Genomic DNA, 11,853 nt, shown 5'->3' on the forward strand with positions numbered 1-11,853 from the left:
TTGCCTAGGGGTATTGGGTTGCCCGGGTAACTGGGTTGAGGCGGTCAGATAGGCAGTCGCTCCTTGTAAAATACTGGTATGATGACTTCAAGCCAGACAAATGCCTCCTCTTTGCTAAAGATAGGTATAAGAACGCCACTCATTCTTACTCCTTTGTAACTTAATTGAAATTTGTGCGTCAGGTTTAGTTGAAGATAAAATAATGTAACACTGATTAATGATACACGAAACTATTGAAAATCTTATGAAATATCATACACATTAATATTTTAGAAAGTATTAATTTTGCTTTTCAATTTTTAAATACCCATATTGTGCAATTGATTTCTGTATGTTTATTAGTTTATTCGATTTCATACTTTTATGAATATTATCCATTAATTGCGAATATAAATATTTTATTAGGTTCATAGTCTAAGTGTTAAGTAGCAGTTTCATCTGCCATTTTTATTTCTCGACACTATAGGATGCCATGATAGTCCAGATTTCTCCAAGAAATATCTTTTTAAGAGTATTTCTTAAAAAGATCTCAATATACTCGACTGTTTCTATATAAGACCTTGTACTACAAACTGAGTAACAATCCCAATTATTTAGTTAGCATAATAAGTAATTCGACTTTAACACGCGAAGTTGCAAGTCTCCTTACTTGCCAGTCGTTGTTGACCAATTTCAATAAAATTGGTCACATTTCCAAGCTATATTAAAGTGCGGTTGTAAAATATTAATGAGGCTTCAAATCACATGCTTATGTTATGGCCGTGATTAAGGTTCAACGCTCGCCATATTACCAAGAATACCTAACGGCCGCCCATATTTTGCAGATTATTGAAAAGGGTTTCACAGAGAATTCCAAGAAGTCTATAAAGTAAAAGGTACACCGATATCATAAACGAGAGTTTGTTCCTCTTTCATACAAAATCTACCAATTGAATTTTGATAAAAATGGGCAAAATGGCTTATAGTTAACAAAATACGCTACTATTCTTCTGGTACGGGAAGTAGTTGCATCGAGAATCGAGTGAAACGGTGATGATACAATTATGTGATTTATGTCCGAATTATGACTGAAATATAATGTCAAATACATATGTATCTATTCTAATATTTTTTCCGAAAGTTGTAAAACATACATTTACATCGTAAACTATGTTAATTCTATCTAGTAGTATTGCAGTTGTTATTGCAAAATAACTTCATTGCTTTACAAGTTAATGTTTCTATTAGAGATGGACGAAATATTCTAGTTGCGTAAGTTTTCGGCCAAAAAAAAACAGAATTTCATGAAAGTAATTAATTAATTTATCTGTGCTACATAAATACATATCTAAAAGTCGTGGAGTTACTTATATAAGACAGTCAAATTGTTTATTGAACGTTCCATACAAAAATGAGTAGTTCAAACTTTCATATTTTTTACGCACAGCAATCACTAAAAAGAAATAAATTAAAAGTACTTTTAAAACATGTCACTCCCAAAAACATATTACCATATGAAAAATTCGGCAAGCCGAATCGTAAGCCAAATTCGGCTTTATCGACACCGCCCATCACTAGCTACTTACTACACGCCTTGCGTGTTCGCTCGGCCTTACGAAATCGATGCACAATGCAAGGTCCAGTCGTAAACACGGCTACTATTGTTCAGAGAATTATTTTCGTCATAAACGGTAATTCTATTTAGTTGCCCATCTTCGAGAATGGGGGTCAAAGGTCTTTTGTGGTCAAGGGTAAATTATTCATGAGGAGAAAATCAATAGTTTAACTTTGTGTGTCTTTAATGAACTGTCTACTGCGTAGGTCTATTGTAAAATGTCTTATAGGTACCTACTGGGGTTTAAGAAGGCAACAGAATGACTGTAGGTACCTCTAAATAATTTTAACACCTGACCATATTTGATAGGGATGTCCTACCGTACAAAAAAGTCGGTAATAAAATGCGGTTTTATAGGTCCTCAGAGTGCATAGCAAATATATATTTGAACGTTGTTTAATTAGATTTCAGTTTAATCACCCAATGACTTGCATAAACAATAACCTTTGGAACTCAGGTCGATCAACCTTTAGTATACAACTAAATGACTAATAGCAAACACTTATATTCCTCGAAACGATGACGGTTAAATATAAAAAATATAAATTTTTACCACGCATCTATTTAACATGATCTTTCGAACATAAATCATTATTATTTCATTATAATAAGGATGACAAATAGAGACATATTTCAAGGAATAGTAATGTTACAGAGCCATGGAGAACGAAATGACTAGCTGAGATATCATAACGCAAAATCTCCCAAGAATGTAGCGCGCCAAAATGCATTCGGGGAACGAGGAACGTTACTAGCTCCGCCCCTTCCGTCCTTCTATCAACCCGCCTGTTATTTTCAAAATAAAATCACCAATCAATCAAGGCCAATCTTTGACAGATTAATTTTGCAAATCCGAACTTCTCGTTAGTCAAGTAACTAAGATCACGCCGTCCGTTGCTTGACCTACAAGAAGGCGCCTGACCTACCTTCTTTATAGAATCTCTGCTACCTTTCCTTCCTCTGTGTTATAAACCCATGTCATTGTACATTGTCATTGACGAATAGTGTAAGGACAACATTATTTGTGCCGTAAGAGGAACCAAATCACTCTATTGATGGCGTATTTAATATATGTCTAATAAGCGTTTTGTATGCGAAGCGGTATGTTTGTGAGATACTAAACATGTTTGGTGCATTATTGTTTGTTATTTAATTGTATAAAGTTCTTTGTTTTTGTAACTTGCACTTGAATCATTAAATATAAAAAAAGTTTTTACACACAATATAACTAAGTGTTTATTACAAAAGGTTCTAACATAATTATAACATTTTAGATTTCATTATTTAGATAAAATTCTAAGTAGCGTAGGTACAGACAATTAGAAATTCAAAACAATCATTAATTCAGCATCATTCATTAACTACATGGTCTGACTAGCACACCCAAATAGTAAGGTACCTAATCGGTTACCAAAAATACTGTAAAAGTTCTTTGTTTCAGTAAAATTTAAAACAGTTCAGCCCCTTTAACCCCGACCCTTATTTTATTTTAATAAGAAATTGCTCTGTTAATTAATTAACTAATCTATACTATTATAATCTATTCTAACGTAATAAAGAGGAAACATTTCTTTGTTTGTACCCCAAAATCTCCGATACTACTGAACCGATTTGAAAAATTCTTTCACTGTTGGAAAGCTACACTCTTCCCGAGTAACATAGGCTACATTTTATTCCTGTACAGCCAGTAGTTCCCACGGGACGCGGGTGAAACCGCGGGAAAACGACTAGTTGTTAGTGTTGCGGTACCTAGGTACTTATATTGACGTTTGTATGGGAAATTGTTAGATCAAGGCAATCCATTGTTTAGTGAACTGATTCACCTGGGTTTTCTTATTATTGTCCATGATCGTGATTATAAGTTACGTTTAATTATGTAAATTAGCCTCTTGGTTGAGTAGTTGTTTTCTATTGCGGAGAATTGTAGCATTGGTTTTTGGGTCAGGTTCATTTCAAGTTTTTCTTGTGGAATTATGAATTTTAATTGTCCTTATGAGCAATGCATTTCTTGCTTTTAGGCGTCAATGTGCTCGTCTTCTATTACCGACACACATTAGTGAAATATAGAACTCTCACTTAGGTGAACTCCGGACCTAAAGTCGTTTGAAATCTAACTTTACATCGATGGAAATATAGGATACTTTCCGAAACTTTACCTACTTTTACTGCTACGTATCCATACATGCCCAATTTGGAAATACTATACACATGTAAACCACCAGATAGGTAATCAGTTGGTTAAAGGAAACTATAGAAAACCGTATGCTAGGAAACTATGAAATAATCAAATGCTTCTAGGAAACTACCTTCAGCACATATAAAAACGAGTTATGCCCGATTCGTCATTTTAGTGATTTGGCATCCATAAAAAACGTGTCCCAGTTGGTCATTCAATAAAATATTTTATTTTGCTTAGTCCCAATTGGTCATCCGTACTTTATTTTGTAAAAAGTACTGTCAACAAGATAAGCTTTACAATATTGTAATATGTTTTTTTTTATTTATTTTGGTTATGTTTTTTTCCGAATATGGCAAGACGCTATTAAATAAAATCGCGATTTCAACGGCGTTACACACCGCACGGCCAAAACCAAAATACCAGGATCGCATAAATCAGATGAGTAATATACCAATCAACGAGTGTCCATGGAACTGCCCACCGTGTACTAGGACCGCATAACTTACAGGAGTATAGCAGTCAAGAGTGTCAGTTACACCATCATTCATCATTTTATGTATACAATCTCTTTGCTAGTTATGGGCCCCTGGTACTTTTGTTACCGGCACAAAAAGTATCGAGTCACATTTTCGGGTTTATAAAATGCCCAAGTTGTCTTCACCTGTGTTTTAATGTAAATTTTATTATATTTATATGAGAGCTATACCTTTACCTACATCGAAGTTTTTCATTTAAAATTTCTTCTAACCCTTTTATTTCTGACGGTACTCTGATACGTGAAATTTTATGCGGGGGACGAATCGGAACTCAAAATTTAAATATTAAATTATTTATTTTGTTCGAATGACCAATTGGGACTTGGTGTATGGAAAAAATAGTTGGTGACCAATCGGTACTAATGACAAATTGGGAATAACTCATAAAAACAAACACCGTATACTATCCAATCATACACCATGAAACAACAGAGTTAAGTTAACCACTCAAGTGTAACTACAAGTAGCCACTCTCTCCTTCAGAGCCACGGAGTAGCCACGTGCAGTTCTAGCTCATTGCATGTGACAGCGAAACATTGCTTTGTTTCTAACAATAAAAACTTAGGATGCTATGTAAAGTAGACAACAGTTAGGTATGGATGTTAAAATACCGGATACATAATTTATTTAAACTATTTAAAACTAGGGATTTAGGAGTTTGGATTATGTAGAACATACCTAGGTACCTATTTTTCAATGGAATGCGATGGAGCATGTGGCCAAAGATATAGCAATCGAACCATTCGCGTACCTCTATCGCATACCTCGGAAACAACGCCATACCTACATTGCAATAATTTTACTAATGTTACATCTAGAAATGAACCTAGGAGATCCTATATAGGAAACTATTTCTAAGATATGCCCTCGATTGTTCAAGCACTTCAGCACCTTCAAACATTATACCATACACCCGGTCCTGGATTTATCCACAAGCTATCTTCCACGTACACCATCACGTTACCTTAATAGGCACTGCATACACCACCACTTGCACTGCACCTAAAAAACACCACATAAAATCATTACACACGGCACAAACACACCTCGCACTTTAGATTAACTAAGGTATCAGCTACCGAAGTCTAAAGTCTTGAACCCTTTACTTTCAGTGGAGCAACCTAGCCAACAAAACGTAAATTCTCTTCCAGGCCAGGCCAATCAAGTTGTCGAGCTGAACGTGACGGGCGGAGCCCTAGGGCTTAACAAGATGTCGAAGAGGGAGGAAGCACCTTATGCGGCTGAGGATGCTCAGGTTGTGGGGCTCGTCTTCCATCAGAGTAAAGAGGTGCTCATTGTCGACCATGGAGCTGGGTCTAATGGTGATGTAAGTATTGAGGATTGAGATTCTATTTTTACGAATATAAAATTACCTTCTAATAATATAAAAATAAAGACATAATAATATAAAAGAACATGTTGAGTGTTAGGCTATCTCTTCTATTCTATTTGATGTTTTGTAGCGGAAATATTGTCTTCCATCAGCTTTGATTTGGTCTTAAATTGAAGTTAAGATATGTTTCTGTCTTGCACCTAGAAGCCCATATGGACACTTCCAAAAGATGAACTCTAATAAAGAAAACTTCAATGTAAGAAAAGACGTATCAGAATATTTAATTGTTTCATCTTCTTGGTTTTAAACTTATGATAAAGAAAATCTGCTTATAACTACTGCCGATCACCTAAAGATTGAATAGAAGTCTTGGACTTTAGACTGATATAAGAATGTACTAACACGATTCTCATCACGTTTCAGATTACTGGCAAGGTGACAGACGTGACACCTGACTGCGAGGACTGCGGAGACTGTCTCAATGTAAGTATTGCCTTTATACAACACACGTAGCAAATTAACTTATGTATTGATAATGACCAAGTACGAGTTTCGTAGAAATATTTCTGCATAGATGGATCTAGTTAGACTAAAATTTTTGCAACTTAGGAAAATAATGGTGATAATGCCATCATAATTTTAACCTGTAGAATTGTAGATAATACATTTCCTCTAGTGAATGTTAAAATGACGACTGACAGAGAATGGAAGCGGAAAACATATTGCGACCACAAATAACTTGGGTACAGGATAGAAAGAAGAAGCAAAATCCGTTTCCCCTTAAACTCTCACAGAAGACCACATACAACTTTATATTAGTCCTACCAATATTACACTAATAATAATCTCCTCTCTATCTCCCTTCCAGTTCACATCTCGAGGAAAGATAAAGGCGCTGATTCAGAAGAACTTCCTTCGAATGTGGCGTAACATTGGCGTCATGCTGTTCATCTTCGTGCTGCCGGTCATGCAGGTCATACTGTTCTGTCTCGCTATTGGACGGGATCCGAGCGGGTTGAAGCTGGTAAGTTGATGGATGGGAGTTCATTTTTACTTGAGTATTGGTCAAAGTAGCGAAACAATTTTAGGGGTCATCATTTGAATAGCCTTTTCCCAACTATGTATATAATAAGGGTCGGCCTCCAATCTCAGTACCTACATACCAGTGTTTTACTTGTAGCGACTGCCTACCCGACTTCCTCAAACCAGATGCCCTTGGTAAGACTGGTGGAAACATCGACCGAAAATGTCTTCATTTATTGTAAGCGTTTAGTATTCAAAGTAGTAAGACTATTACATAAATCTGACAATGGGTTAGATTTTCAATTCGACCCTTATGTCAAACTTTAATAGAAATGTCATGACGAGCTCAACCATTAGCAGTGATGAAGAAACAACTTCTTCTTTCAAAAGGCAAAACGAAATGAAAACTTGCAAAAGTGTCAAATCCTAACAATAGACTTATTCCAACTTACTTCTCTCCCCAGGCCATAGTAAACGACGACGTGCACATCCTAGACGGCTACTGTCCCTACAACGCGTCCTGCTCCATGAAGAACCTCTCGTGTCGCTACCTGGATAATCTGAACAACCACACTATAAAGGAGTACTATGCGAACTTGACGGATGCTCTAAGAGCGGTCGAGGATGGGGAGGCGTGGGGAGCGCTGTACTTCAATGAGAATTATACTGATTCGCTTGTTGCGAGATTGGCTTTAGGTGAGTTTTGGATACATAGATAAGTTTTTTTTCAGATCGATAGAAGTCGAGCTATTACAACATATCAACTAACAACTCAAGATAATTCTTGAAGAATCTGTAATTTTCTGTCACTTCATTACCTAATAGGAGGTCCTTTGATGGTCTCCCTAATTGTAATGGAAAAAAGAATGATCCAAAAATTGCTTTGCTGGAAAGCAAATTGGAGGATTTGGAAAAAGCAGATCGACAACATTAACGGCCTCGATTTTCCGATAAAGTTGAGTTTCTAACAATAAACACGTGAATCCACAGCGGACACGGCTGACAACGAGACCATCACATCGTCGGAGGTGCAAGTGTGGCTCGACATGTCCAACCAACAGATCGGTCTCATGCTCAACAGAGACATACAGTTCTCCTACAGGGACTTTGCTAAGGTAATTATTATTCAATGGATCTAGTAATGTAAACCGAGAATAACACAGAGAAACAAAAGGAATAAGTAATAATAACTAGTCTCCAGTAAAGGTCATAGTTGCCTGATGGTCATCATCTGATGAATTCAGAAAAGATGAGCATCCTTTGACTGTGTCAGCATCCTAATGGCTTTAATGGCTTTTTGTCATAAAGGATATATGAGACTGTTAGTCTTCAGTTTATGATAAAAGTAAAAAGCGTTCCTTACAATTAATTGAACCTAATCATCCATCACCGCAGACTTTGATTAAACAGCCTGGAAACTAATGTTAAGTTTCCTGATTGAGAAACCTAAACAATTAAAGACTTTATCATCATTAATTAATCATCGACAAATGAATATCTTGATCCTAAATCTGAACATGTTTGTGTCAGGACTTGCTAGAGACATGTCACTACAACCCGAAGCTGGGAGACATCCCCATCGACTTCATGGACCCCATCTACGGCAACAAGAACCCCTCCTTCACTGACTTCGTCGCGCCAGGAGTTATATTGACGTAAGTTACTTAGCTTTACACTGTTTCCGAACTTTTTTAAGACCTTTCATTGGTTTAGAGTTAGGAAATGTAATTAATGTCTGAAATTATTGATATCTAGTTATTGATTTTAAAATACATAGCTAAGGAGACAATTTTTCAGACAGGTACCAATTTCGATTTTCGATTTTGTTTTCGATAAATTCGGCTATCAAAAAAAAAATGCAGCTAGAAAATAAGTAAGAGCTACACAATGCAAAACTTGTACACCACAATAACTAGGCATCTTCTCTCTGATCACAATGAACAAACACATACTAAAATCCGTCAAATCACCCAAAAAGATCTCCAATTCTAACCAAAACCCCTTTCTCTTCCAGCATCGTGTTCTTCTTAGCCGTCGCCCTCACATCATCAGCCCTCATCGTGGAACGCATGGAGGGTCTACTGGACAGGTCGTGGGTCGCCGGCGTGTCTCCCGGGGAGATCCTGTTCTCTCACGTGGTCACCCAGTTCGTGGTCATGTGCGGGCAGACCGCTCTCGTGCTCATATTCATGATCTCCGTTTTCGGCGTCAAGAATAATGGCAATATCGTGTTTGTTATTATGCTGACTTTGTTGCAGGGTAAGTTAACATTTTAACTTTATTTTTTTTTGGTAGAAATTAGAAAGGCTGATAACCTTAGTATCGTTGTAATGAGGTAGGATTACCTCCTTGGTGAAAAGGAAGGGTCAAATTAAGAATGGCAATATGATGGCAGGATAGAATGATTGAGAATTCAATAGTTGTAATTCCAAATCCAACTAGGCCTTTCTGCGTTCTCGTGAAATTTTACACACGAGTAACTCCAAAACGGAGGTCTTATGGAAATGAACCGAACAAGAAACTCTTTAAATAATAATAATATTCCAGCTTTCTTGATCGAAGGCAAAAGCTAAATGGATTGTCATCACAATCATTACATGGAGACTAAACATAGGTTCTCAGAGTATCCTAACATATTATCATCCTCAAGTGATCCTATTAAATGACGTTTTGTTTTTGCAATCACAGTATTTACGCTGGTATATTGCACATAATACTCTAACGACCGGTGTGACCAAGTAATGATATTACAGTAGTTTTTCTACTCATTAGCTAATGTCTGTACATAATTGTCGTGTCATGACGCATCGTTTTTCATGGAATTACGATAATATTCTCGGAAAATGTGTTTTTTTTTGCTGTCATTTAACGTAGCTATGGGTCATCATAGTACCAGTTCTTAAGGAACAAAAAAATCGTAGATTTTAAAGTCAATATGCAAATTTTTCTTTTTTGTTGAATATTTTTCAAGGTTGTATATACCGATGTCATAACGTCTGTATGCCATTTTGATTCACAAGGTACCTATTATTAATCATAAAATGTTTGATTTCAACCGAATTTAATTAACATAATATTGTTGTTTCCAGGTCTCTGCGGCATGTGTTTCGGCTTCGTAATATCTGCAGCTTGCGAGCTAGAACGAAACGCGATCCAACTGGCCCTCGGTTCATTCTACCCCACGCTCCTATTGAGTGGAGTCATCTGGCCCATCGAGGGCATGCCTTGGGTCCTCCGATACGTGTCCCTCTGCCTACCCTTAACTCTCGCCACCAACTCCCTCCGGTCTATCCTGACCCGAGGGTGGCCTATCACAGACCCTGAGGTCTACATGGGCTTTGTATCAACCCTAGCCTGGATAGCCTTATTCCTAATCGTCACGTTAACCATTTTGAAGTTCAAAAGAAACTAGTTTGCCATTGCATTTGCTCAATAAGGCACTGGTCCGCTATTTGAAAGTCGCTAGACGACTAAAGTCCGTCCTTTAGATTTTTCTAAATGTATCTGTTTTAGAGTAGCATTTAAAAATGAAGTTTTACTATCGTGAGCTATCATAACATCATTTTAATTGTATTAAAGGTCAATTTCAATTCAATCAATAAATGATCAAACAAAAGAATCACGAATATTTGTAAATTATTATGAAAACTCAGCTTACGATAGTACTTATATATTCACGGACCACGCCTTTACTATAGTCAGTATCTATTTCTTCATTTAAAAGGTGAAGGGAGACACAAAGTCAGTCAGTACACTGTCGAATAAAAAAAATAAGTTGTGGAAAAAAATAAAAAATGCAAAAAAATCGAGAGAAAAAAAAACTAGGCGTTTTTATGAAATGCCTATTTCACGCTTATGTCTGTTACCACCAAACGTCGGCAGTGTACGACTTGCTTTCCAAATATGTAACTGAAAAAGTAATCTATGCAGTGCCCATAAAGTCTAATATTGTATGGCAGATAAAATAGATCACTTTTTAAGATTTTGAGGACTTTACTATTGAAGGTACTTACATCTTTTGAACATTAATTTACAATTTGTAAAAAGCACGATTAAATTGAAAAATTGGTCTGATTTCTTATTTAACTACGTGAGATATACTTTTTTATCTTTCAAGTCCTCATAAACATATATTTTGCTCAAATATCGAACAAAACTATTTTTTAATTACCTAGTTCTTATAGCTAATTGACTGTTAGTCGGAATGTAAATAGTAGCTTGTATTTATGCGTTAGTGTCAAGTTTTACTTCTTAGGGTTAACGGGAATGTTAGCAATAATGATTGGTCCAACGCTTTTTAGGGTTAATTTGTTTTCTTGTGTTTATTTCGGGAGATATTTTTCAAATGCAAGAATAAGAATCTTGGATACCTAAGTTATTTATGTTAAATAATCTGTGTTGCTATCATTTTGAAATTTGGTGTTGCCAATGTCAAAAATACTATGAAATCTCCGTCCATAAAGGATGTTTAAATATGCTAATCCCGAAATAAACACAGGAATTCATCACTATCATCGGTAAGGGACATTATATGTAAGATTTTGACATTCAATGTTGAAAATACCTGATAAACGAGTTACCATAGAATAAGATGGTGCCATAAACATAATGGTGTATAAGGACTTTTTTCGAAAAACCTTTTTTGGAACAAAATAAAAAGAAAACTGGTTTAAACTTTAAATGCTTAGTGATTATTATTTTAAGTTGACTCTGTTATGATCTGTGTGAATATAAAAATATGACTGAGAAATTGGTAAAATAATAATTATTGAGTAAACGGCAGCGCCATCTTGTTTTTTAAACGGCAACACAAACTTTATGGTATTCAAAATCTATGATGAAATCAATGGTCACATCATTTTATAGATTTTAGTGATGTACAGTAAGTTAGGTTGTTACGGAGTCTAGAAACGGTAGGTAGAGTCTAGATTTTAAGTTATATGTGGAGTTTTGTATAAAATATTCTTTTTTTATATGTATTTTGGTCTAGAGATGTCGCTTAGCAAATGTTACATCGAATAGTTGTGTAAATCGGTCGGTGTCGAGTGTATCGATTGCATGTAGAATTAATTATTGTATCTTAGAAGTGTCAGACTGTGATTATTTTTGCTAACATTGACATTTTTGTAATGACAACTATACAATAAATACTGTACCAAATATTTTTTGTACTTTTATTTATTTACCG

At 35.8% G+C, this 11,853-nt stretch overlaps 1 protein-coding gene across 3 annotated transcripts in view; it reads left to right on the forward strand.

Annotated features, from left to right (window-relative positions):
- The window catches only part of LOC110376033 (ABC transporter G family member 20), a 95,369-nt gene extending 83,542 nt beyond the window's left edge, over positions 1-11,827 (forward strand). For 2 of the 3 annotated variants that reach the window (XM_064040078.1, XM_064040080.1), the window contains 8 exons: positions 5,422-5,636; positions 6,066-6,125; positions 6,511-6,666; positions 7,130-7,361; positions 7,656-7,780; positions 8,196-8,320; positions 8,680-8,924; positions 9,755-11,827. In XM_064040078.1, coding sequence (XP_063896148.1) covers positions 5,422-5,636; positions 6,066-6,125; positions 6,511-6,666; positions 7,130-7,361; positions 7,656-7,780; positions 8,196-8,320; positions 8,680-8,924; positions 9,755-10,077 — 1,481 coding nt within the window. In that variant the 3' untranslated portion in view covers positions 10,078-11,827. The remainder of the gene's footprint in view (positions 1-5,421; positions 5,637-6,065; positions 6,126-6,510; positions 6,667-7,129; positions 7,362-7,655; positions 7,781-8,195; positions 8,321-8,679; positions 8,925-9,754) is intronic. The other variant, XM_064040079.1, reaches the window with a different exon arrangement.
- The last annotated feature ends 26 nt before the right edge of the window (positions 11,828-11,853 follow it).

Source organism: Helicoverpa armigera, chromosome 21, assembly GCF_030705265.1.
Source record: "Helicoverpa armigera isolate CAAS_96S chromosome 21, ASM3070526v1, whole genome shotgun sequence".
NCBI lineage: Eukaryota > Metazoa > Arthropoda > Insecta > Lepidoptera > Noctuidae > Helicoverpa > Helicoverpa armigera.